General features: G+C 40.4%; 1 protein-coding gene across 1 annotated transcript in view; it reads left to right on the forward strand.

Moving 5' to 3' along the window:
* The window catches only part of LOC126395521 (uncharacterized), a 40,420-nt gene extending 17,166 nt beyond the window's left edge, over positions 1 to 23,254 (forward strand). The window contains exons 10-11 of the mRNA XM_050053061.1: positions 14,944 to 15,031; positions 21,656 to 23,254. Coding sequence (XP_049909018.1) covers positions 14,944 to 15,031; positions 21,656 to 21,817 — 250 coding nt within the window. The 3' untranslated portion in view covers positions 21,818 to 23,254. The remainder of the gene's footprint in view (positions 1 to 14,943; positions 15,032 to 21,655) is intronic.
* Positions 23,255 to 25,849: the final 2,595 nt, after the last annotated feature.

Here is a 25,849-nt window from a genome sequence, read left to right on the forward strand (position 1 = left end):
CCTTTATGACCACAGTGTACCCATCTTCTGATGGCTACTTCCAGCAGGATAACGCACCATGTCACAAAGCTCAAATCATCTCAAACTGGTTTCTTGAACATGGCAATGAGTTCACTGTACTCCAATGGCCTCCACAGTCACCAGATCTCAATCCAATAGAGCACCTTTGGGATGTGGTGGAACAAGAGATTCACATCATGGATGTGCAGCTGACAAATCTGCAGCAATTGTGTGATGCTATTAGTGTTGCACGGTATACTGTTACCAACGGTAGACCGCGGTACTTAAACACCACTGTACATATGATACCATAATGTTGGAGTACCGTAGTACTACGGTGCCTCACGTACCACTAGGGTGAGTGTCCATGCGCCGTCCAATAACGGTGCACGCTGGCCACCTGGCACTCAATATGCTGCTGCAGTGGTTTGTTTTCCAGTGACATGTCAGGTATTAGCTGAGCTATTGAGTATCTTTAAGCAGTGAACGTTATTATTTATTTAGGCTATTTTTTACTTGTAGGCTAGATTTGTTTATATATGCTACAGTGATTTGTTTTCCACAGAGCTCTACTGTGCGAGCATTTTCCTCGCATTTGCGACTAAAAATAGTTTTGTGCGAGCAAAAGAAATCATTCAGGAGCACGCTGTGTGAGTACAGATTTCAACCAGCAGCAGAAACGAAAGGCGAATCCTGCCGGTTGTGGGTTGAACGGGGGTCACAGACAGGAATACGTATTCCTGTCAAATACAGCGGCCATAGTGCTCCGCGGCGCAAGATAACAGCTCACCAGTGACCGAGAAGCCTGGCTCCAGGTCCAATAAGTCTTTGTCCGTGTCATGACTGCCCAGAAATACCTGAACAGCCGAGCCGTGGCGGCACACAGGTATGTGACGTGTTAGAGGGGAAACGAGCCGTTCACATTACTCTTTGTGGCAGGTAATGGTCCACAAACCTCACCGCACTTAAGGGACTGTTCTTGTCTTATCAGAGGAGGGGGGTGGATGGTTGATTTTTATTTTATTTTTTTATTTTATTTTGATCCCCCCTGTGTTAATCACTTATTGATGCTGTTTTTGAAGTATGAATAAGTCAATAAGTAATTTATTCCATTGAATTATCATTGATGTATTATAGAAAAGTGATTTATCTTTTCATAAATGACAAAAGGCACATCTGCCTCATTTTTGCTGTGGTATCGTGATACTACTCAGAATCGTGATACTTTCACTTGTATCGTACTGTGGGTCCCAAATTTGGTACCGTGACAAGACTAGATGCTATCATGTCAATATGGACCAAAATCTCTGAGGAATGTTTCCAGCACCTTGTTGAATCTATGCCACCAAGAATTAAGGCAGCTCTGAAGGCCAAGGGGGTCCAACCTGGTACTAGCAAGGTGTACCTAATAAAGTGGCCAGTGAGTGTTGCTGTAACCCACACATGGGAATGCTTTGCTATAAACATCAAGCAGCGTAGGTGAACACACAAGGAAAACAAATGATCCTCCCTCTCTGTGGGTATTTTAACACCATACAGTACAATACAAATCAATGTAGCTCCACCACAAACTGCAGTCTATAAAATTAGCATACACATTGAAACAACTCCTTTCTGTGTCACTTTGTCAGCAATCATTAATTTGTGTTAACTGCATGACGTTATTAGAATCAGTTATTACATGTAAAGCGGCTTCTATCATTCACTGAGTCTCAGCAAGTCAAAAACTTTGCAGCACTAAATAAATTTAGATTTGTGTCCTTTAGAAAGAACGCCTGCTTCTGTCTAGAGCTGCCATTTCGCTTAGATAATCAACAATCACGAAAGAAGCCTAAAATATCAGAGAGGAGGCAGAAAGACCAATTCGTGCACCCACAGGAGCAGAAAATAGACAGAATGATATTCAAGAAATGATGATTCTTTAGTGAGTGGTTCAACTTCTTCTCAAAACTGAAAAAAGCAGCTTTTTTTTGTATTATTGATGCAGCTGCCTCACCTACACATCTAAATCACTCAGCAGAATGAAAGACATTCATAAAACAGGATAAAATGAACTGAGGAAATATAACAGGGTACATCCTGGAAAGCATTGAACTTTCCACACAGAGGAAATAGCTTTTCAAGGAAATAATGCTGTGACGTCAAATTGAGATTGAGATTTTTCTTTTTCATTTGTCATCATGATGAAGCTTCTTTTTTTAACGGACTTTCTCATTTACCGTCTCTGGGAACTGACTGACTTTCATTATAAGTGGCCTATCTTTAAAGGCTGATGATGTCTGCAGTGTGTGCAGCTCTGTCCACGCACCCTACCTGCCACTTACTGTGGTTCACACATGCACGCTGAGACATGCACACATGCACACACACACACAAACACACTGACCATTAGAAGGAGTAAGAGGGAGGAAGCTTTCAGCACCCTGACACATTAAGGTTCGAGGAAACGCGTCACAAAAGCCATTTTCACAAAATCCGGAAGGTAAAAAGAAGATTCTGTGTTTTTATCAATGTCCATTACGGTACGTAGTTTTTCTTGTCTTTTTTTTAATGGATAACATTTAAAGAGAAAAGGAAATAATCTGGAGAAAAGAAAAACAGACAGGAGGATGGAGAAATGGGTGAATTTGTATTGATGGGTGGAAGGATGGAAAACCGGTAATGGACAGATTTCCCTTAAAATGGATGATTTCTGTAGGAGTAAGTGTTGAGGAAATGAGGAAGGACGGAAATTACAACAACCCTTGCCAGCTGATAATAGTAGCTCTCCAGCTAAGAATGGTAACGCTAAAAGACAGCAGCCATGTGACTGTCTGAAATAATACCACCTGTGGTATTGCAGGAAAAGAAATCCCTGCGACCCCTATAAGCATTTTCCCCATAGACCCCTCTATAAATCAGACATCTTAAAAATTGTTGACTGAACACCTTGGACTGCATACAGTGTTGATTACAACTCTTCCCATAATTAGTTTTTGAAATTTGGAGGTTTTATATTTTTGAAACTTTCCTTGAGCCAAGAAAAGCGTTTTAAAATCTGTGACGCACATATTAAGTAGGCGGATTATTCCCAAATTAATCTTGGAAGGTAGAAACATTTTGGTGTAGGCATCAGGCAAGCAGCTGTCATTGGACCAAATAGGTGCCATCTTGGGGTTCCAGTATTCAGATCTAATAATACATCTATGGTATACGGCAGAGGCATACACACAGATACAACATGTCTCCAGATTACTACTCTAAACAAACTGCTTAATAACGCAATGTGAACGGATGCTGTGTAGTTAGTCACACCAACATTAAATCCAAAAACTCCAGCCTCCAGTTTGTTGCCTCTGTTCTTGTGATAGCCGTGGCTGGAAGCAGGTTATGCGTCTGTCCGTACATAAATCCCATTCTTGTAACGTAGTATTTCAAGAACGCATTGAGGGAATTTTCTGCAAATTGGACACAAATGTCCACTTGGACTCAAGAATGAACTGATTAGAATTTGGTGGTCGAAGGTCAAAGGTCATTGTGACCACACAGAACATGTTTTTGACCATAACGCAAGAATTGATCAGGGCTGCCACTGACGAAACATTTTCCAAGTCAACCAATAGTCGTCATTTAGGGCCATTGGTTGACTAGTCACCCGCATGTTTACAATATTAATTTAATGATTAAATTATATATTTTGGGCGGGGCAACACAACCGTACTAATGAACCTTCGTTAATATAGGCCTATAGTTTATCTACAAGTGCACGTCACACACTGAGCGAGCCGCCTGTTAATGACGCTGTCGGCAAAGCAGTAATGATTGTGCTAAGTGGCTAATGGGCATGTAGCTACTTCCATGTTTCAGATGATACGTCATGTTTGTAGTCGACCAATGAAGATGAGTTTACATATCACCTTGGGTTCGTCTTTCACCTTCTCAAAATGATCCCACACTTTGGATTTCCTGCCCGACATGTTATTAACTAGCCTGTGGAATAACCGCAGGTACCAGCCCTGGAAATTAACGTGACTCCTGTCTGACTGCTGAGCATGTCACTTCCTGTGTCTGTCCTTTTTTCCTTTCATAAGGTTTTGATTTATTTTGACAAGGCACAGCTCCTAACAGAGTTTCACGTTTGTTTTTATTTTTTTCTGCGACTAAGCGACCAATGAGATCTGGTCGACTAACGTTTGGTCGACTATTAGGGGAAGGCCCCAGAATTCATACGCTAATTATGAAAAAATTTCACACGAATGTCTAATGGAATATAATAATGAAGTAATGACACTTGATAACCAAAAGGTCAACTTGACTGTGACATCATAATGTTCTGCAAAAATATATTATTCAACGTCCTATCTCAAGAACAGTAGGAAAAACATTTGGTCAGATAATGAATTGGCGACACTAATCTGGGTTTCACAATTTAAAACTGTGCTGATTGAATAGATCTTCTGTGCGTGGGAAGGTGCACAACCGCAAAGCATTCATTTTAGTTATAAATATACTCTCATTTGAATGTGAAGCCAGCAACACGTTCCTAAATAGTTGGGACAGGTGCCTGTTTACCCGCTGTGATACCTGCCATACACAACTGACTAGCCCTTAGTTTAGTTTAGGTGTGTGGACTGCAGCTTGCTTTATGATTCTGCAAAAAATCACAATGGATAACGCCACATATACATCCGCCTACATTGTTGCCATAGAAACTGATGCAGATAATTAACAATCCCTGAGCACATAAATCTGACATGATCACTTTTACATATACTGTACAGCTCAGACAAACAGATTTGAGGGGGTAAATACAACATGAACATAACACAGATAACCAAAGAAACAGTTAAAGATGGCTCTCGCTGTGCCACCAGCTCTAGTATAATAAAAACCTGCTCTGACTCCTTCACCAATTCATTCTCAAAGTCAACCATTCATCCACTTCCTCCATTCACCTGTTTTTTCTCATTCATGCTTCGCCTTCATTCAGGCGACAGAGCAGGGGGGGGGGGATCTATGAATGTATGTATGTAGGTAGCTGCTGCCATGGAAACGGGTCACCTGACACCGTCTTTACCAATAGGGATTCCCTCTGTGTGTCTGTGTGTGTATGTGTGTGTGCAGGGTGGGGGAGAATGATGCCCTGTGGAGAGGGATGGTATACAGAAAAATGAGTCAGAGAAGATCCTATCCGGCTTCTTTTTTTTTTTTTGTCTGTGTGTGTGTGTGTGTGTGTGTGTCTCCCAGAACAAAAAGGGGGGTGATTCCTCTGTAAGGAAATGTTCTCTTCTAGTTTGGGGCTTCCCTCTTATCAGTTAAATATAACCACCGTTATGAAACCCCTTTTAGCGGAACTGACAGTTTAAATCAGTGAAGACAAATTAAAGGCACAGACGCACAAGCACACACATGTTTAGCAGCATCTGTTTAAGCAGTTTACTCGTTCCCTTTTTGTTGCTGCTGCGAGCATGATCATAAAACAGACAATTTTTCAAGGTCAAGCATTTATTCATTTTTACCTCCTACAATGAGGTCTTTATGGTCAAACCGTTAATTCACTAAAAAGGAAACACTACAGCATATGACTTTTCCTACAATGGCAAAGAGATAAAATAAGTTCAAACTAGATTCTTGGAGTTAAAAAAAGAAAATAAATAAACTATTGTAGTTATGAAAGATATTTTTTGATGATCTACTTATAAATAACACAATGTTAACTTAGCAGTGGTTGCTTAAATCGCCTGAAGTGGACATAAAAGCAACAGAACACTCAATGAAAGAAATCTATGAATGAACAGACAGGTAGCTGCTGCCATGGTAACTGTCCACCTCATACCGGTTTTTACCAATGGGGATTCCCTGTATGCTGTTCAAGTGTGTGCATCCTTCAAGATAGGATAGGGTTAAAGGATGAGTCAGAGGAGATTTTCCTTACTTGAGACAAAATTATAGATACATGGTTAATTAATTGCCCTCAAGGGGGAAATTCTTTCCACAGCAGGAGCATATATAGCACACATAAGTAAGACATGTAGACCTATTAAAGTGATTTAAAAAGATCATTTTAAAAAGAACAAAACATAAAATGTACGTGTCTTACATTTAGTCCATAACTTGTTCAAGGTCTGAGACATTCAGACTTAAAGCGTTCTAATGTAACAGGGTCAGTTATACACCAGTAATATGTGTAATAAAGTCAAATGTACATTTGTAATATAAAGTATTATAATTACACAAAATTTGTTTCAGTTGTTATTATATGATATGCTTAGGCCTCCATTGTGAATATGTGGAACGTTTGTCTCTCGCCTTGCCTCTCCCCTTTTGCTGTTGTACTCCATGGGAGAGGTAAGCGACATTGCTCTCGTAGTAATTTCCATGTTATAGCGCTGTTAAGTTATGTTCATAAGTTCATTTTCCAGCCCAAACTTAATGTATGATATGCTAACATATTCCTGTGTCGCTTAATTTGTGTAGGAGCTCCAGTTATATGGTCGTAATTGATGGAGGATTTTGTTTTTACCTCTTGCTCACAGGAATAAACGGAGATCACCTCCAAAGAAATCCATGCTCTGGGCTTCTTCATATCAATACAACACTAGAGTCCACCAGTTACACTAACACTTAAAGTATAAATCCGGTAATACATTTTTCTTACAGTGAGCAAATCCTACAAGACTCAAACCCCCAAAGAATTGACACGACTGACAAGTATTGTCTGTAGAAAGCCCTGACGTACAATATCTTATTCATCATGCCATGCAGTAGATCTCCATTGTTTCCAAAAACGATTAAATTCCCCCGACAGACATGTACGACAAGTACGTAAAAATGCTAATTAATTTATTAATATTTTGTTTAATATGGTTTGCCCACATTAAAAGTAAAAGCAGCTTTGAAAAGTGGCTAGAAGCAGATCTACTTTTTCTCCCTTGTGGAGAAATTCCTGATCTGGCCTCTGCCCCGCCCCACCCACCACTAGTGATGGCCAGATGAAGCCTCATGAAGCATTTTCTTTATTTTCCGAGCCCACTAGATGGCGCTTTTTGTTTAAAACAAAAAGGTTTAAAACACACTGAATTGCCATTCTTTGAGACTCTCTCTTTAAACCAAGAGTGCCATCTAGTGGGCTCAGAAAATAAAGAAAATGCTTCCTGAGGCTTCATGAGGCCATCACTACCCACCACCGCTGCTAGCTCTAGGTTTCGCTCTTTGCTTTCTCCAGTGCTGGCACAGCACCACCAGGGCTAGACTGGTGACCAGTGAAAGAGCAGTGCATAGCAAGATGGCTGGCGTTAGCATTAGAGGAAACACTGGATTCAGCCATACATGTTTGAGCCTCATCAGACTCCGTCAGAATTGGCAGCTAGACAAGTTATAATAGAATTAGAATAGTAAGCGTAGTAAGCATATTTTAATTATTTATGTTGTTTGTTAGCTTGTTAGCTTGTGACTGCCGTTGGCTTGTCAAACATAAAATAATATCTGCTGCAGTGTTTAGTGTTGTGACAATGGTCCAGCTTACATCCAAAAACTGCACACTCTGCCATGTTTGCTGTCAAAACTTTAACGATGCTAATGCATTCTCGCTTCTCTTCCGGTGTTGTGCATGGATGTATTATCAGATCTGGATACCAGACCCCAAGATGGCGCCTAATCAGTCAAAAGCTCACCTGGCACATTCGCCAAAAACATTTCCAGCTACCAGGCTAACCTCAAGGGTATGCAGCCCACTTTGTATGTGTAGCCGTGTTTCTCCTGCGAGCCCCACCCACAAATTCCCATTCAGCTCTTAGGCTTAACATTGTAATGACGTCCTAGATTTTTAAATCACTTTTCTCGGTGGAAAAGTTTTTTTTAGTATCTATAGAGGAATATTTTATGAATACAAGGCTTACGTGGATCAAAAATTCATAATAGAAAGTCATAATTGACCTTGTTTGCAGTTTGAGGTGTCCTGTCAACAGTTTTGCAGACGTCTGTTTTATAATGGTGGTTCATGGGTAAAATGCTTTTTGGGCTGCAGGGGATTTTTTTGCTGCAATACCGTGAGTGGCCACTGGGAAAAATTGGAAGCAGCAGCTTTCCTGAGGACCTGGTGTTGCATTGAAGTTGGTTCCTCCGTCAGTATGTGTTAGACAGGGATTGGCTTTCATATTAATGACGTACCTAACCTAGCTTGCCAGGTGTACATTTCGATCTCAGATTTTAGGGAAGTGTCCAGATGTCGCCTTCTTTAGTAGAGGATCGTGTTAACACCTCTTTAGTGACAAACTCTGCACAAATGCATGTCTGTTAATCAAGGTCAGACATTTAAGGGGACACAAACAGAAGAAAAGCACATTTTTAGGTGGACGGGGGCTTTAAGCATTCGCCATACTGTTGCACTGGGTGACATGATCCTTCATTACAATGAACATGAGCACTGCAGTTTATTTTGAGTTAATCCCACACACACCAGGCTGCTGCCAGAAATACTCAGTAGCACACTAAATCTTCCACTCCCCAACAAACGCACCATTTACTCGCGTTATAGTGTCGTTTACTAAGAACTACAGTGCCCAGCTGTTTGGGGAAATTGTTTAGCCTTTTTTGAAAATGAAACTATATGGTGTATGTGTTTTTTTAAAAGATTATATCTTCAGTAGGAACCGTTTGGCTTTGGGCTGAGAGGTAATTGTATGTGTGAGAGTCATGCATGTGTATGCTAGTATGTGTCTTAATTGCGGCTCGAACTAGTGAATTTCCCTCAGGATGTAACCGTCTTTCTGTCTGTCTGTGTGTTTGCTGTATTTACTCTTCAAACCCTCTATTTATCTTCCGGTCTGTTTCTCTTTCCTCCTACCTGCCTCTTTCTCTGCTTCTCCATCTGTCAGTCTTCCTGGAGACTCTTTTCCTGTCTGCCTTGATAGTTGCCTGGCTCCTTTCCTTGCCACCTGGCTGTTTTATTTAATGACTGCAGTCCTGTTACATAACAAGCCCACCTACAATAACTTTAACCACATTATCTGTGTGTGTGTGTGTGTGTGTGTGTGTGTGTGTGTGTGTGTGTTTCTGTGTGATAATTGCTTATATTGCGGCTGTGTGTGTGTCCCAGTGCATAATGTATCATCAGTCCATGTGTTTGTGTGCTTTTCCAGTTGGAAGCAAATAGTTGAGCTGGAGAGTTAACATCCTATCAGCCAAACACCCACACAGGCTCCAGCCGTAGATAAATGAATCGGAAACGCTACCAAACACAGATAAAAATCTGAGCTACTGCAGCGACCTGTGTTGCTAGTTTTACTAGATAAATGTGACGACAGGGAGTTTCCTTCTTGTCTGCTAAAAATGCTGAGGAACATCAGTTTTCATTTGAGTGGAAATTATCAGCAGATCTTAAGATTGCCATTGCTAGATAATTACTGTTAAGGCGTTTCTCCATTTCAGTAAATCAACTGCTGTATGAATGCTGAAGTCCCTAAAGATAACTTCAGGTCTGTGTCACAGTCTGTGTATTAATGGACAAATATACACATAGGTATTATTCTGGGTGTACTCAGTTCATTCTAACCACAGGTTTCATAGTAGATTAGATGCTTTGGTGACACTTAGTCACCAAAATGGAATTTCCAGTGTTGGATTGTTTGAAACATCTTGCTTTGAAGCTTCTGAGCGACACCAGGACCTGATGCAATCACACAGCTTGCATTTACCATTGATGTTTTAGATCACTGAAACATTTTCTGTTATCAGACTCCACTGGAAAAACTTGATAAATGTCAGTGTGATGCACCCATGTTCAGCAGCTTATCCATGAGAATATAAAGACAGAAAATAAACCACTAAACCACAACATGCACCCAGAAGTAATGTTTCTTTTTGATTTGTTTAACTGTTCCAGTGATTTTTCTTCCTTTAGAAGCCCCTTTATTTACCCTTTGAAACCTGAGCAATTTGGCTTGATTCCTTAGAAAAACCTCGAAAAAATGCATTGAGCAGCCTAAGAAGAAATGCCAAAAAAAACCCAACAAAAATCTGCAAGAAATTAGTAAAAAGAGCAAATTCTAAATACAAAAATTCGTTTTAAAAAAGGAAAGGAAAGAAAGTGAAAAACAGACAAACAAACAAGGAAATGACCTGGAAAAAGTGGATAAAAATTATAATAATTCTATACAATAATGTAATAACAATAATTATAAATATGGTTTTCCCCCTTATTTTTCTTTTTTTCCTATTTTTCTTTAAATATTTTTTAAAATAATTTACTGTGTTATTTTTCCCAAGTCTTTAAAAGAAATCGCACCAATTTGAAGAAAAGTGATGTCACTCCAGGTTTCAAAGGGTTAAAGGAATACTTCCCCCACTGAAATAATCATTTGTATATTGATTACTCACCTCATGTTAAATTGAATTCATGAAGAAGACTGAACGAAGAACCCTAAAACAGAGAAAATTCTGGAGTAACTTAATTCATAGGGGTCCATGTTTAACATCAGTAAAACTATGTCAAGACATTAATTTGCAAATTACCACACAACTAGTGCAGAATAATCCAAGGGTGTGTAAGTTATAACCGCATACATTGTAGATTTTAATGTTATATTCACAATGGTAAAATCACGTAGGTTGCATTTCTCTGTTATTGTGTAATAATAGTCTATGCCCTTTTGTAGTTGGTTATATTTATATTCAATTAAACGATTAATATTCCTATTATTACTGTTCGACTGATCATCAGTCACTTGAATGCACTGCCATCCGTCATTGCAGCTTCAGACAGATTGCAACAAGTTTTAAGTCACCTGTCAAGAAGTTTTCAAGCTGTCATCTGTTTGCAGCTCAGTCGATGTGACGTTTCGTCCGCTGCGCAAAGGATTGTGCGTCAAAATAGCCAGAAAGGCATGCTGGCTTGCATACTGCAAAATCAGACTGGATGTAGTAGAACATCCTGGTATTTTTGGCATACTGCATTTGACATACTATGTATTTGGACATACTAAATCTCTTTCTGGCATACTATATAGTATGGTAGTATGGGTATTGGAACGCACAGTCTAATTTATCCAGTCATATGCTCAGTACTTCCCAAACATACAGCCCTTTCCGACAGGGAACTAAACTAAAAGCAAAACTTCTCGACGCTCTCTTCAAATCAAGACGTCATTGACAAAAGCAGTAATTTTACCTTGCTGAACACAGGAGCCGCTGGTCTACTACCGCCTCGATCAGTAAGCTTGTTTCTGTTATTGTGTGAGTCTGATGAACCCAAAAATCAAATGCGCTAAGTTGATGCAGTGGTAGACCAGCAGCTCCTGTGTTCAGTGACGTAAAATTACTGTTTTTGTCAATGGATTCTGGCTTTGAAGAGAACATAAATATGTTTCTTTCTGTTTGGGAAGTACTGAGCATACGACTGGATAATTGAGACTTTGATTATACTGCATGAGTTTTGATACAGTTCTGCTGTTGTTAAACATGGACACCTATGACTTCAATTCCTCAAAAATTTTCTTTTTAAAACCATGGAGGTATGGGAGAAAAGTTTTCCTCATAAAATTTAATGTAACCCAGGGTTAGTAACTGCTATATAAATGGTCCATTTGGGGGCAAAGTATTCCTTTAAAACTAATACTTAATTTATTGATTTTACTTAATTTATGCTCAATTCATAAAAGTTAATGATGATAATAATAATGATACATAAAATAAAATCCACATGACTGGATAAAAAGTAAACAGATGACCTGAAACACATGAAACTTTACACTTAAAAATTATATTTAAAAAAAAATGAAAATAAGATACAGTGAAAATAGGGTCACACAGGGTATACAATTAATACTTAACTGAGTTAATTAAATGTCTTCCTGGCTGTAGAGCTCAGTCACAGTGTTTCAGACTGCTCTCACATTACACTTTAGAGTAGAAAAATTAATTATACTGTACATTAGATCATACTTCTCTGATTTACTTCCCATGCATTGAGCATATTTGATATATCCTGCTACTGGACTGCGTGGTAAGACTTCCCCTCTCCCTGTCTCAGTATTACAGGACTGCATTGTATGCTACACATCTTACTGTTTCAGGATGGGCCTAATAGTACATTAAACCATTAGACAGATGCTGCAGAGAACACTAATATTCTCTCTGTTCTCTTTGTCTCAAACTCACACACACACAAAGCCTCTCACACACACTGGACCCAGACTATACACACCACTAATGCTTCCTGTTTGCCTTTAATCAGAGCTCAGGTTTCAGGAAGACAGGATGCATTAGTGGTGAGAGGGGAGAGATGGCCTGCATTAGCAGGCTGTTGACAAACCTGTCGGCTGGAAACAACCAGCATCTCTTTATTTATAAGTATAATCTTAGAGGAGAAATTGGAAAGTTACAGCAGGTATGGTAGTGAAAGTCAGACAGTCAACACGTGTCAAGCTGTGACAATGATTCAAGCTCGTGTTGTGTTCTTCATTCTGTCCAGAGTCCATGTGATTTTCTGTCAATGCTCAAAAGACAAATTTATCATTTCATTGACTCTCATGGCACAGAGAGGTCAGAGGTCAGCTGGAACCAAATAGAAGTGTGGGTTTTTGACCACTAGTAGTACTATGGAGCAAGATGGATCCACGTTTTGTTTGTATCATGCATGTTACACATTCCTGATGCTGGTTTTAATGCAATTCTGCTGGTCGACACTTTGTGGAGGTAATGCACAAAGAAGCCTAGCAACATACCCACAAAGGCAGTGAGAGAAGACTTCAAGCAAGTGAACATGGATGTAGTTATATGCCCCCTTTTTTTAAAGAAAAAAAAAGGCTTTGCAGATGTTTTTAAAAAAGGCATTGCATTCAACATGTTCAATGATTTTGGTGAGAGACACTGAATTTACACAAAACTTTTATTCGAACACAATAAAAACCCCTCTACATGGCACCTTAAAATTCTCTTGCTGCATAACACCTCTTCCTAACACACAGTGAGTGAGCTCTGGTAGATGGAGCACAAAAAATTGTCCGGATGTACTTAAAGTACCAACAACAATCAGGGAGCATATTGAGCCCTGATCTAGCATAAACAACGGCTTGCTGTAGCTCTGAAAATAGGTTGGGGGTGCAAGGGTGAGCAGCTTTTCAAACAGGCAACACTTTTTAAAACAATTTTAAAATGTTTACAAAACCTTTAAGGGCGACATTAGTATTTATTAAGGAAGTACAGCATGTGAAAAGTATGAAATATAACAAGGTGAAGGCAGTAAAAACAAGAATATAGCCATCTATAGCCATGTCTGTGATGCTGTCCTTTGAGCTAAATGCTAATGTTAACATGCTAACCTGCTCACAATAACAATGCTAACATGCTGATGTACAAAAGTATAATCTTTACACCATGCTCACCACCTTAGTTTAGCATGCTAGCATACAAACATTTGCTAATTAGCACAACACAATGTACAGCTGAGACTCATGGGAATGTCATTGCTTTTACAGGTATTTGGTCATATTACAAAGTTCAGTCAGGACCATTTAAGTCAAAGAAAACTTTACTACCATTTGCATTATTACATTTGATGGTATGGCTATGTCCTGGGGCCTCTTTGCCTTTCCTAGGCCTATGCAGGAAGCCTCTTCCACGCGCCTACGTGTAAAGCCTAAGGCAGAGAGAGAGCAAACCTCCCTGCCCTTCCATGCGCCTACATGGAAAGCCTAAGGCAGAGAGAGCAAACCTCCCTGCCCTTCCATGTGCCTACATAGAGAGCAAACCTCCCTGCCCTTCCATGTGCCTACATGGAAAGCCTAAGGCAGAGAGAGCAAACCTCCCTGCCCTTCCATGTGCCTACATGGAAAGCCTAAGGCAGGGAGAGCAGCAGCAAAGACCCTCCAGGAACAGAACGGACCAGCATCAATGACAAACAGAAATGACATTGATAAGTCAGACACAACATGAAAAGGAGGAGCTGGGGTGGAGGTGGGTTGCAAAGTGGCTTGCAGAGGAAGTAGCAACAGTAGGCAGGCCAGAGCAGTTTAAATAGGGCCCTGAATGAGATTTGCCAACTGGTTTCATAGAAAGGAATCATGTGATGTATCAGCTGACTCCCTTCCACCAATCAGCTGCTCCATCAGTTGACTGGGCTGTTTGAGATCAGCTGATGTAGCTGGGATGTGGGCTGAGCTTGGCATGTCTTCCCTGAACTAACACTATGCTAAATTATTGGACAAATTGGGATTTTTACATGATGGTGGCACTACATAGAAAGGCAGGGGATCAGCAAAGCGATTACAATTCATCCTCGGGGAACCATGAATGTGTCTTTCATCGCAATCCATGCAACAGTTGTTGAGATATTTTGGTCGGAAAAGTGGGGACAGTACGACACTGCCCAGAGCCATAACGTTTCCATGGCTAATATTGATTGCATTGATGCAAGTCGACAAAGATCTGACACACAGACAGAGGCAATTTTGCAATGCATTCCACATTATGGGTAAAACATTTGAAGCAGTGCACTGTTGTTTGTCAAAAACATCTCCCCACAGTGCCAGATTTTATCATATCTTTGTTTCTGTCTAAATGACACATGAGCAGTCTACTTACATGATCAGTGAGCACCAATCAGGTCCTGTCACTGGTCGAGAGATGTGAAGTCTGCCCATCATGTCATCATCATCTGATCATCATATGACGTCACATCTGATGATCATCCTGTGGATAACAACACCCTCTTTGACAGTTTTGTTAGACGTGTGAAACAGAGGCATGAAGTGGTCATTATTCTGCTTCTATGACTGGAATTCAAATTCAATCTGGTTGAACAATACAGATAGGCTTGAGCTCTCTGATTTGTAGAAAATCATTTTAAAAAAGGTTTTATGTTCCTCTTACTATTAAAGCTTTGTTGGAATATTGATTTCTGCATCTTCGATTTATTTTAACACATTTTTCACTCGTGTGTAACCACGTATGTTTTTGTGTGTGCAGGAATGCAGGCCAGGAGCACTACCTGTGCTCCTTCGGCAATGGGCCTCGAAGCTGCATTGGGACTAAACTTACAGATGTCTTCCTTAAGGTGACTAAATTTCTTTGCTCATAACACTGCCGCAATACAGATACAGTACATAGATGCACACACACACACACACACTTCGCCCAGCTGTCTGTAAACTTGTCTCATTTTAGGAGCAAAGGAGGAAAAAGACTGACCGAAGGTTTCATTACTTCCTTTCTCACTTTCTGTTGCATTTAATAAATGTTCTTTAGTAGGAAAAACAGACACAAAGAAGAAGTTAAAATGCTGAGATGTTGAGACATTTATGATCTAGCAGCCTCAGCTCTGTCTTTTTCATTTTGAGCTTCCGTGTCATATTTAGTGGGGAGTTTACTGAGTGGAAGACTGTTACAAAACTTTATCCTCCTTTAGTGAGGAGAGGATGCAACAGTGCTGATGTTGAAGATGGTCTGAATTTGTAGAAATAATACTGAAGCACTAACAAGATCACTGGTGTGAGATAGAGGCAGCCAGTTAGGTTGTCTTCATTTGTCCACAGCCATTAAACCCATATACAATATCTAAACATAATTATAACTTACAATCCAACCTGAGAACTCTTTCATTTAGATTTTCACATCATAATTATGGATGTTGAACTTCATGAAAATGAATTCTGCATGTGGTGTAAACAAAAATTTTACAAAAGCTCCTGTGGTGCAGATATTAGCACAGCAAGAGAGTTTTTCTGGTTCAAACCCGGGGAGGAGGGTTCCAACCCTGGGCTGGGGGATCCCCTCTGTGAGGAGTTTGCATGTTCTCCCCGTGTCAGCGTGGATTTTCTTCAGGTACTCCGGCACTCACAGAAATAGTACTCCTTTAACTATTTAATGAGGTCTTGCTGTACTCTCTTAGAGCTGAGCATCTCTCCTCAACTCCTAATGGCCAAAAGGACAGTTTAAAGTGCGACTGCTTGCTGTAGCTGTGTACATGGGAACTAAAAATGTGCGATTTAAGGATACAGATATTATTATGAAAGAAAACATATACTGAACGTATTGTATTTATTTGGGAATGTGTTCACTAATGGGAGAAAATGGGAGTTAGCAGCTAAGAGGGAAGCAAAAATTGGAAAGCTTCTGCCTGCTACCAGATGAGGGTACAACACTGCTGTTACTGTCGATGACAGACATAATATGGCCGACCCAATTGCCAGAAATAATTTTGGCATGGTACGTTTCTGCAAACCATGGATAAGTTGCATTTGCAGGCTATTATGTAGCGTTTACGTTAAAACTCTATGTTTCAATAACACCATGGTTAATGTTTGATTAGGTTTAGGCACAAACACTGCTTGTTCATGGTTAGGAAAAGAGCATGCTTTTGGTACCCACCTGTGTAGACACAATCCTTGCAGGAAATGCACTGATGTCTTAAGGAAAAACGGTAACACTTTACTTGAAGGTATCTACATAAAGGTGACATGACACTGTCATAACTATGACATGACACTGTCATGAACTTGTCATAAACATTATGTACATGTCATAAACGTTTATGTCTGCTGTCGTTAAGTGTCATTCAGTTTTTGTAATGACAAGTTGACATTGTTTGGGTTGTCTTGATTATGACAACTTGACATTAATCAAAGTGACATTACCAGAAGATGTCTTTATATTAATCATTATGTCAAACAAATGTAATGTCAACTTGTCATGACAAAGACATCTTCTGGTAATGTCACTTTGATTAATGTGAAGTTGTCATTATCAAGACAACCCAAACAATGTCAACTTGTCATCACAAAAACCAAATGACACTTAATGACAGCAGTCATAAACGTTTATGACATGTACATAATGTTCATGACAGGTTCATGACCGTGTCATGTCATAGTTATGACAGTGTCATGTCACTCTTATGTAGATACCTTCAAATAAAGTGTTACCGCAAAAAAAAAAAAAAACATTGCCACTGTCACTGTCTTTGGGACACACCCCTACTTCCCTTTATCCAATTTGGACCCTCATCATTTTCATCGTTTGACTTGTTCTTATTTTATATAATCTATTTTGGCTGTCTATGTGTCCCTATACTTGTCTTTTCTGGCTTTGTAGTCATTGCACGATTAAAAAAAAAAGAGTTTTTCATGTCACTATCCAGACAGGAAAGGTAGTGGTGTCTCCATAAAAGGAAAAAAAAATTTTTTCCAAGGCACTATTCACACAGCGACAGGTCGCTAAAAAACACCCATGTTTGGTGCCTAAAAAGCTGCTGCAACACAGCACTGACTCACCAAATCACATTGATTTTGTTTGTTCGTCTAGAACAGTGGTATGCAGCTTGGCAGGCGTCTCACCCAGGTGACACGCCATCCACCATCCCTGCTATCTCTCAGTGACATAGTCAGCTCAAATACTTTGTCACTCTAGACACACTGATATTATACCTGGCGACTGGGCTGATATGGCATAGAAGCAAAAAGTAAAAAAAGAAAGAGGGGTGAGCCACAAGCACTGCTCATGGGAATGATGAAATGCTTGGCTGTGTGTGTGTGTGTGTGTGTGTGTGTGTGTGTGTGTGTTATTAGACATAACAGACGGAGAGCCCAGGTACACTCTGTCCTCTTTAAACCACCTGCCAGTCCCCACGGCAGCACTCACCATAGCCACCAGTGCCTATATACTCAGGAGACACACACAAACACACACTCACACATATATGCTTGCACATGACAGGTGTGTTTCAGGTGTGACAACAGGAAGGAGAGAGATTTTTCCCATGGGAGGATGTTCTCGTTGGAACAGCTGTGTCTGTCTGTGTGGTGAGCCTTGACACTGGGGAGTGGAGGGTGACACCAACCTGAAAACAACCTCAGTGAGCCGATGGATTCCCAGGGATTTAATTGGAAACGTGCGGAACCGGATGCAAGGATTCCCTCTTGTTTTCAGTAATCATGGGAAAACCTTGTGTAGGTTTAACATTTCTGATAAAAGAATTGAATTTTTCACAACCATTTAAGTGAAACTTTGTGCTAAGCCCCATCATCCAACTGTTGCAAGCTTCCTGTCATTGTACAGCACAGTTTGTAATGATAATCGGAGCATCTACCATCAAATTATTTTTAATGTTTGAAATAATAGGTCCCTGATGTCAGACAGTGGTTTACAAAAGCAGAATTAAATGTCAACACTGTAGTTTTTATCAGCTGTAGCTGGTTGAAAATGCTGTCATAAGGCTGACTCAGTGTTTCCAGTTGACTACTTCAAAAACTAGAGCCTTTTAAAAGCGTCTTAAATATGTTACAGACCTAACACTGAATGACCGGCTTACACAGAGTGTGGAAATGTAACCACACAGTAGATATGCTGTCATGAATGGGGCTTTTTTAGCTAGTTAGCTGGACATGCTAATGTTAGCAGCTTACATTACAGCAGATAAACACAATGTGTAATGGATTCCTTACATTCTTGCTTACACGTGGGAAAAATCCAAAGCTAAAGAGGCCTGCAGTGCCTATTTATGATTGCTAACATGGATGTATAACGAGACCTGGAAACTAACTTGGAGATGGGACCCCACTGACACCTATCATCAAAGCTGCTCAGTGACAGTAAAATTACCTGGAGGACTGGCACTACTTCAGCATTGTTGGTCTCATAGAGCAGGTGGACAAGAAATTGAGTTTGCTACTTCCATCTGAGCGCTCTGCTAACTTGAATGTGGATAAAATAATTTAATCATGTGGTTGTAAAAATTATATGTGACTGAATTGTTTAAATCTCACTAGTGAAATGAGTCATTTTTCAGGGGTTGTGAATGTATCCACTGATTTACAGATGTCTCTTTCACAATATAAATTTATGGCGAAAAATGTTTTTGGGCCCAATGGCTTCACGTGACAGGCCCTGAGGTTGTAATTCTACTGTTTGGCCACTACCAAAATTGACTTCAAAGCCCGGCACACTTCCTAAGGAAAGCTCGAAGCAGAAAGGCTGCTCAGCCTTGCAGCCAACTTTTTCCAGTGGCCACTGGTGGTACTGTAGCAAAAAGAACTTGCGGCCAAAAGAACATTTTCCCCATAGACCACCATTATAAAAGAGACTTCTGTAAAACTCTTGACATGACACCTTGGACTGCAAACAAGTCCATTATTAATCTTTTTATCCTGAATTTTTGAACCATGGAGGTTTTTATTTTTGTAAAACTTTCCTCAAGCCAAGAAAAGTGATTTAAAAACCTGTCACATCATCACAATGTAAAGTCAATGAGCTGAGCGAAAACCCGCGGGTGGAGCCAGTGCGAGAAACACTACCATGCATATTCAGTGGGCCGCATACCAGGGAAGTAAACCCTGAAGCTAGAAAACCTTTTGTTGCGCCAGGCAAGCAACTCTATTGCAATAAATAGGCGCCATCTTGGCATTTCCGTATCTAGATATTATTAAAATGTATGGCCCGGTTGAGTCAGGCTGTTAGCTAACATGTGTAAAGTAGGTTATTTAACCTACCTGTTAGATTACAGTCACTAAAACTGAACCTATATACTTTTCTCAAGGGGTGACCTGCAGTTCTGAAAAGTGAAGCCAATTGAGAAGTGCTTTAAACTTGCATTCTTTCTAATGGCCAACAGGGGGCGACTCCACTAGTTGCAAAAAGAGGTTTATGAGAAAATGACCCTACTTCTAGCTTGATTTATTACTTCAGTTAAAATTTTCCTGATGAGTTTATGGTCTCAGTTGCTATAGCACATGGCTACCTTGTTATTGACAAGTTGCGACCACAGTGGTGTCCTCAGGTTGTCAGTCAGATCCATGCCTCCCTCTTCCACAGCTCCACCCTCTAGTCTAAATATAGTCACTTCTGGCTCCCAAAAAAAAGCCAAATTCGACACTTCAAAACATGAGTCCACAAACCAATGGGTGATGTCATGGTGGCTATGTCTTCTTTTTCTTTTCTGATTATTAAAGACCAAAAACGGCAACACATGCGTACAACCATAAGATGGATGGAGGTGTTACTGCAAACTATACTAAATGCAGCCATGACGGATGACTCAGTCTAACGCACATGCACACACACTCATGAGTCATTGTAAATGTTGGTCCTGATTAAATGGTGCTCAGGTAAAATGCTCAGTGGTTTAATGATCTGTTCCCTCCTCATTCAGCTCTCCGCATTGTTCAGCAGGACAATTATATCGCATTATTTAAAACTAGATTAGTTATTCTAGATAATCAGAGGGTCTTTGTTTTGTTTTTTTATTGCTTAAACAAGTGGCATGAATGAGATAAGGTGAGCAGTACATCGCTTTCATAGTCTTGCTCTCCACATGGACTATGGGTAATCATCTTATTATTTACATTTTTTAACCTCCTCTGATTTAATTGATTCCAGTCTAGTCCCACTTCTGTGTATTGATGATTATTTTATTTCATATCCACTGATACAGGCCGGTCAGTTGTCAGCCAATCACTGTAGACTAATAAATGCAGAATCATGATGTCATCCCTAGCAACGGGGTCAACCCTGCTCCCTCTTGTAAAAGTTGTTCTCAGCAACATTTAGCAACATGACCCAACTCTGCTGTGTGAGAATGTACAAGTAATACACACACACACACACACACACACACACACACACACACACACACACACACAATATCCATCACCTTGTTAGGGTTTATTTTGAATTAACGATGCACACGTTGAATCTCATATCTCACTGTAACCTGCTATGTTGGCACTAAAGACCAGAACATTTGGCTGTAAACTGTGTCTGATTGGCTCATAGCAGACTGACCACTTGCACATACCACCACACACACTCACACACACACACATACAGGAGGGCGTGATCAGAGTAAAAAGTAGACCGCAGGGATCTAGGTCAGAGATGTGACTCATCGCCTCCTTGCTTCATCCTTCCCTCCTTCCTCCCACCCCCACCATCACCATCCTTCTCTGATTCCCTCACTCCTTTCCTCCCTTCATCCCTTCCCATTCATTCCCCCTGCTCCTCCCCCTCTATCAGGAAAATCTTCATTCACAAAGTGGAGGGAGGTGGGGCAACGGGCTGTTCCTGGTGAATGCCATTGGTCCACTGTGTGGCTTAGCATCAGCCAATGGGGAATGCTGGCTACGGTATCACCAGCCATGGAGTCCTGAGTGCACGTCGTATGTAGAATAAAACAGAATCAGCTTTTTCCTGTCTTGTGGTACCAAGTAGAGTGGAGATGGGAGAAAATGTACGCATTCAGAAAGCTGTTACCGAGCTCTGCTAGATGGTCAAATGAGCATTGATATCAGGAAAGTGTTTATGATGAGTAAACCAAGTCCCATGGACCTAATGTTCCATTTCAGCTTGGCTGCTTAAAGGTGTTGCTTTGCCTTCCTACCTTCAAATCTGAAAAAAACAACAACACACAAACAAACATAAAGTGTTATGGAGGCTGTAGCTTTACAAGTTGGAGACTCATGCAGCGTTGGCGGAGGCTCTCGCTCTGCCAAGTGCCTTCTGGTTTAACATTTTGTTTCTGCGCTGCTATAAAATTAGGAAATTGTCACTTCCACCCCCACTGCTTTTAACTCTAGATATCTGTCAGGCAGAACGTAAGATCCGTTTATGTCAGCGCAGCAAAGATACTGAAGTTACAGCACATTCAGTACTGTTTTTTTAAAAATATCTTTTCTTGTTTTTCTGCCAGGAAGCGTGCATGTACCTGCTAAAGCACTACGACTGGTGTTTGGACCCTCCATCACAGGACCTTGAGTACAAATGGCTGCCTGTGTCTCGCCCCGCCAACCCCCCCACCATCTCCTTCACCCGACTGGATCAGACCAGATCTGACAGGAGCGACACCGTTTAGGGATGCACAGTATGTTTAGCGAGGTACCTGCAGATAAGTTAGGAAAAAACACAAAAAGATACGAGCACTAAAAACTGTAGCTAGAGGCCAGATATGCCTGTCTAGGATGTGCAGAACAAGCTGGAAAATATGTGAACACAAATAGAGGGAAGCCGGCAAACTGTGAGGCTTTCCCCCCGCTGCGTATAATACAGTAATCGTCCTGGGGAAAGCAGAGGAGTGTGCTGGTTTCACTCTGTGTTCTCCTGCCAGATACTCTGCAGCTTTGCTTGATGAATCTGCAGCAGAAGACAAAATAAATGACTCATAGTCGTTCTTCCATTGCTGAATCTGACGCTGCTAGACAGCATTTTGCGGTCTGTTTTTTTAATGAGTCAGTTGTTACAGTTTAAAAAGATTCACCAGATCACCAACATGAAGCTCTTTCGCACACTTATGCATCCGATATAGCCTCTAGGCTGAATCCTTTTATCCCGTGGTGGAGTTTGCTGTGAACAGAAGTTGAAATCACCTCCAAAAAATGCAGCTTTTCTTTCCCCACACTGTAGTATCAACACTTAAACCAAATAAATCCAAGGGAACACACACACACACACGTGCACACACACGCTCGTAGAGGTAAACCCTCAGATTCCATCACTAACTGCAAACCTGTCTCCCCTCCCCCTTTCACCACCTAGCAACCACCACTGCTTAGCAACAGTTCGTCATACCGACACTGACTTTAGTATGCAAGTCACACACACACACACACACACACACACACACACACACACTAACCTGGTTATTTTTGAAAGCAGTTGGCAGTGATACACACACCATCTGAATCACATGCAAATGATGCCAGGAGGCGTTTGAGAGCGCACGCTTGAATTTTAAATAACCTTAGTAACCTGAGTGATTTTTAGCCCATGATTCATAAAACCAAACTACGTCTGCTACATTGATGAGAACTAGTTTTAACCTCTTATTTATTAATATTCAAGTGTGGTGCTCGTTCTTTTTTTAAAGATATGTTTTAGGCCTTTATGCCTTTAATTGATAGGACAGTATGAGCATGAAAGGGAGAGAGAAGGGATGACAGCAGCAAAGGGTCATGGGTCAGAATCGAACCCCTGGCTGCTGCAGCAAGAACAAAGCCTTTATACATGGGGCGCCTGCTCTACTGAATAAGCTACTGGGCACCCCAAGTGTGATCCACATTCTTTATACTGTACTGTTTGTTAACATGTGTCTTTCATGGTCATTTAAGTGCTATAATTGTCAAATGTCTTTTTTTATGTTGTCTTATGGTTTGACGTATTAGACAATATCTAACTTCATGTAATGTTAGTACAACAGATTTGAAACATGACTTCCTAACTATCATGCTACCTAGTTCTTTCATAAGCCTGTGTGCTGTATTTTTTAGTAAAAACAAAATTAACATTTGGAGTATTTCACTGTAGTTGCTTTTGTTTCTTTAGTTTGTCAAATTTACAGGTTAAATATTTGGTGATTTTTAATGCCGGTGGTTCCCAACATGGGAGTCTGGCTTTTCGAAGTAGATCTCAGGGGTAATGATGGTAATAATCTGTGCTTTTTATTGCATGTGCAGAGGCATTATGTGTCTGAGTCGTCTGTCTGTACAAGGGGTCAGCAATCTTTACTACCTGAGGAGCCATTTTTGGTCCAAAAACATTAATTAAATCTTAGCCGCAATGATAAAGGTAACCTTATTAAGTTTAAATTAGCTTATTAGCATTACTAATAGATTTAATCATTAATATTTTTTACCATTGGGTGGCTACTCCGCAGTGAAGTATTTATGAATATGTGGTACCTTGCAGCGAAAGTAAACAAATCTGTCTATGCACTATTAAATTCAATACTTTCTTCTAAGACTTTTCCTTTCTGGATTTGGAATCCATGGCTAGCTTTGCTAAGGAGACTCAAGACAAGCCACCGCTCTTGATGTTCGGCAAAACTTAGAGAAAAGACGCCAGGACGAAGACATAGCTATGTCTCAGATTTCAGTTGACGAAATGTTAGAAAACAACAAAACAGCAGCCGCACACTCAAAACAGTTGACGAAATGTTAAAACATTTTAAAATTTGTTGTAGGCCTACAGGTTACATATATTTACAGTTGGATAATGTAAGAATCACTTCAGGTCGACAGCAATGATAAATGAAATTTGAAATGTTGAAAAATTACCATGATTCATTTGCATGTAGCCTAATTTTTGGTCAAAGCCCCAGGAAGGAGAGGGGCTCAAAAGCCACAGGTTGCCTACCACTGGTCTATACGTACGTACATATGTACGTACCATTCTTCTGGACATGACATCTCAAGAAATGTCTTCAAATTCATCACAAACGTCCAGTTGAATATACGGATGACCAGATTAGAACTTGATGGTTAAAGGTCAAGGGTCACTGTGACCTCATCTATCTCATTCTCATGAACGCGATATCTCAAGAAAACCTTAAGGGGATTTCTTCAAATTTGTCACAAACATCCAATTGGACTTAGAGATGGCCTGATTGGAATTTGATGGTCAGAGGTCAAAGGTCGCTGTGGCCTCGCAAAACATGTTTTTGGCCAAAAATCAAGAATTCATACACTAATTATGACAAAATTTCACACAAATGTATTAAAAAATAAAATGACATCATAACTCAGGAACAGAGGAGGTTACATTTGTTCAGACACTGAATTGGTGAGACTTATCTTGGGTGCCCACCTTGAAACTGTGTGTGTATAGATTAGACTGTGTAGCTTCTTTGCAGCAACATTCATATTTGAAACATTGTCAATTGTCATGGCAACATAGGAGTCTGAACAGACATGGATGTAAACTATAACTGCAACTTGGCTGGTTCACGGAGACACAACTGTGACGCAGAAATTCTAGTTTCTTTTGAAGTTCTTGACACTTTTGCCTCTTCAGGCCCATACAAGTCATTTTGATGTTGCCATCTCAAAAAGAAAAATCGAAAAAAGTCTTTCGTTGCACTGTTCATGACTCGTGCATGTCACAAGCCAAAAACTTTGGAGCAGCTAGCAGTTAGCAGCTGAAATAAAACAATATGATGTTGTCTAATTGCTTTCACCCACAAAGAAGATTGGAGGTTAACTCTAATATATAACAAATGACTATTCTCCAGTAAAACCCAATTAAAGTTTAATAAAATGAAACAAAATAGCATAAAAATAACCACGAAATACAGTTTCAGGGCCCAATTACAGAAATAAACATGCAGCTGTATTTTATAAAGTCTCAACGTCACCAGCAGCGTAAACATGTTCAGTCTGAACTGGAACATGTTCGTCTACAGTGTGAATGAAGCCTGCAGTGTGTAACATGTACAAAATGTAAGCTATGCTGTTAATGCTGCCTGCAGCCTCTGTAATCAGCTAAAGGAATGTGTCTCAGAAAGATGCTTTTGTCCTGCAGAGAGCTGCTCAATAAACCTACTGTGTCCTCTTCACTGCTCTCTCACACACAGAACTACACTCCCTCCTATACACAATGAATTATGCTGCAGACGCACATATTTCTTACTTGTCTCACTCAGCCGTTGTCTCTGTGTCCCCCTCTCTCTCTCTCACACACATGCACACACACTTGCAAACATGCAGCACATCACACAAGATCTGGCTGAATATGGGATTCTTGTGAACAGAGTGGTATGACTCACACTGCTCTCCCTGCACTTGTCCGTTTGCTGCCGGTCCTACTCGTAACAGTGTACGACAGGCGAGAGGGACTTACACTGATAAGTGATGTCATAGCATGGGATGATGTGTTAAGATATAGGGTGATATGATATTAAAGTTATTGTATTCAACTATTAAACTGTAGCAACATCAGGTGGAGTTAAGTGAAGCTTCCACAGTAGCAATGACAGCAGCTCCTCTCATGTGCAGGCGACAGTCCCTTAAAGGGGAACACCACCTTAATTAAGAATTACAATATTTTATTTCCATGGCCGAGGAAAGTTCAACCAGTATTTGTGAACATGAGCTTCTCTATCTCAAAGCCAGAA

Source organism: Epinephelus moara, chromosome 9 (assembly GCF_006386435.1).
Source record: "Epinephelus moara isolate mb chromosome 9, YSFRI_EMoa_1.0, whole genome shotgun sequence".
Taxonomy (NCBI): domain Eukaryota; kingdom Metazoa; phylum Chordata; class Actinopteri; order Perciformes; family Serranidae; genus Epinephelus; species Epinephelus moara.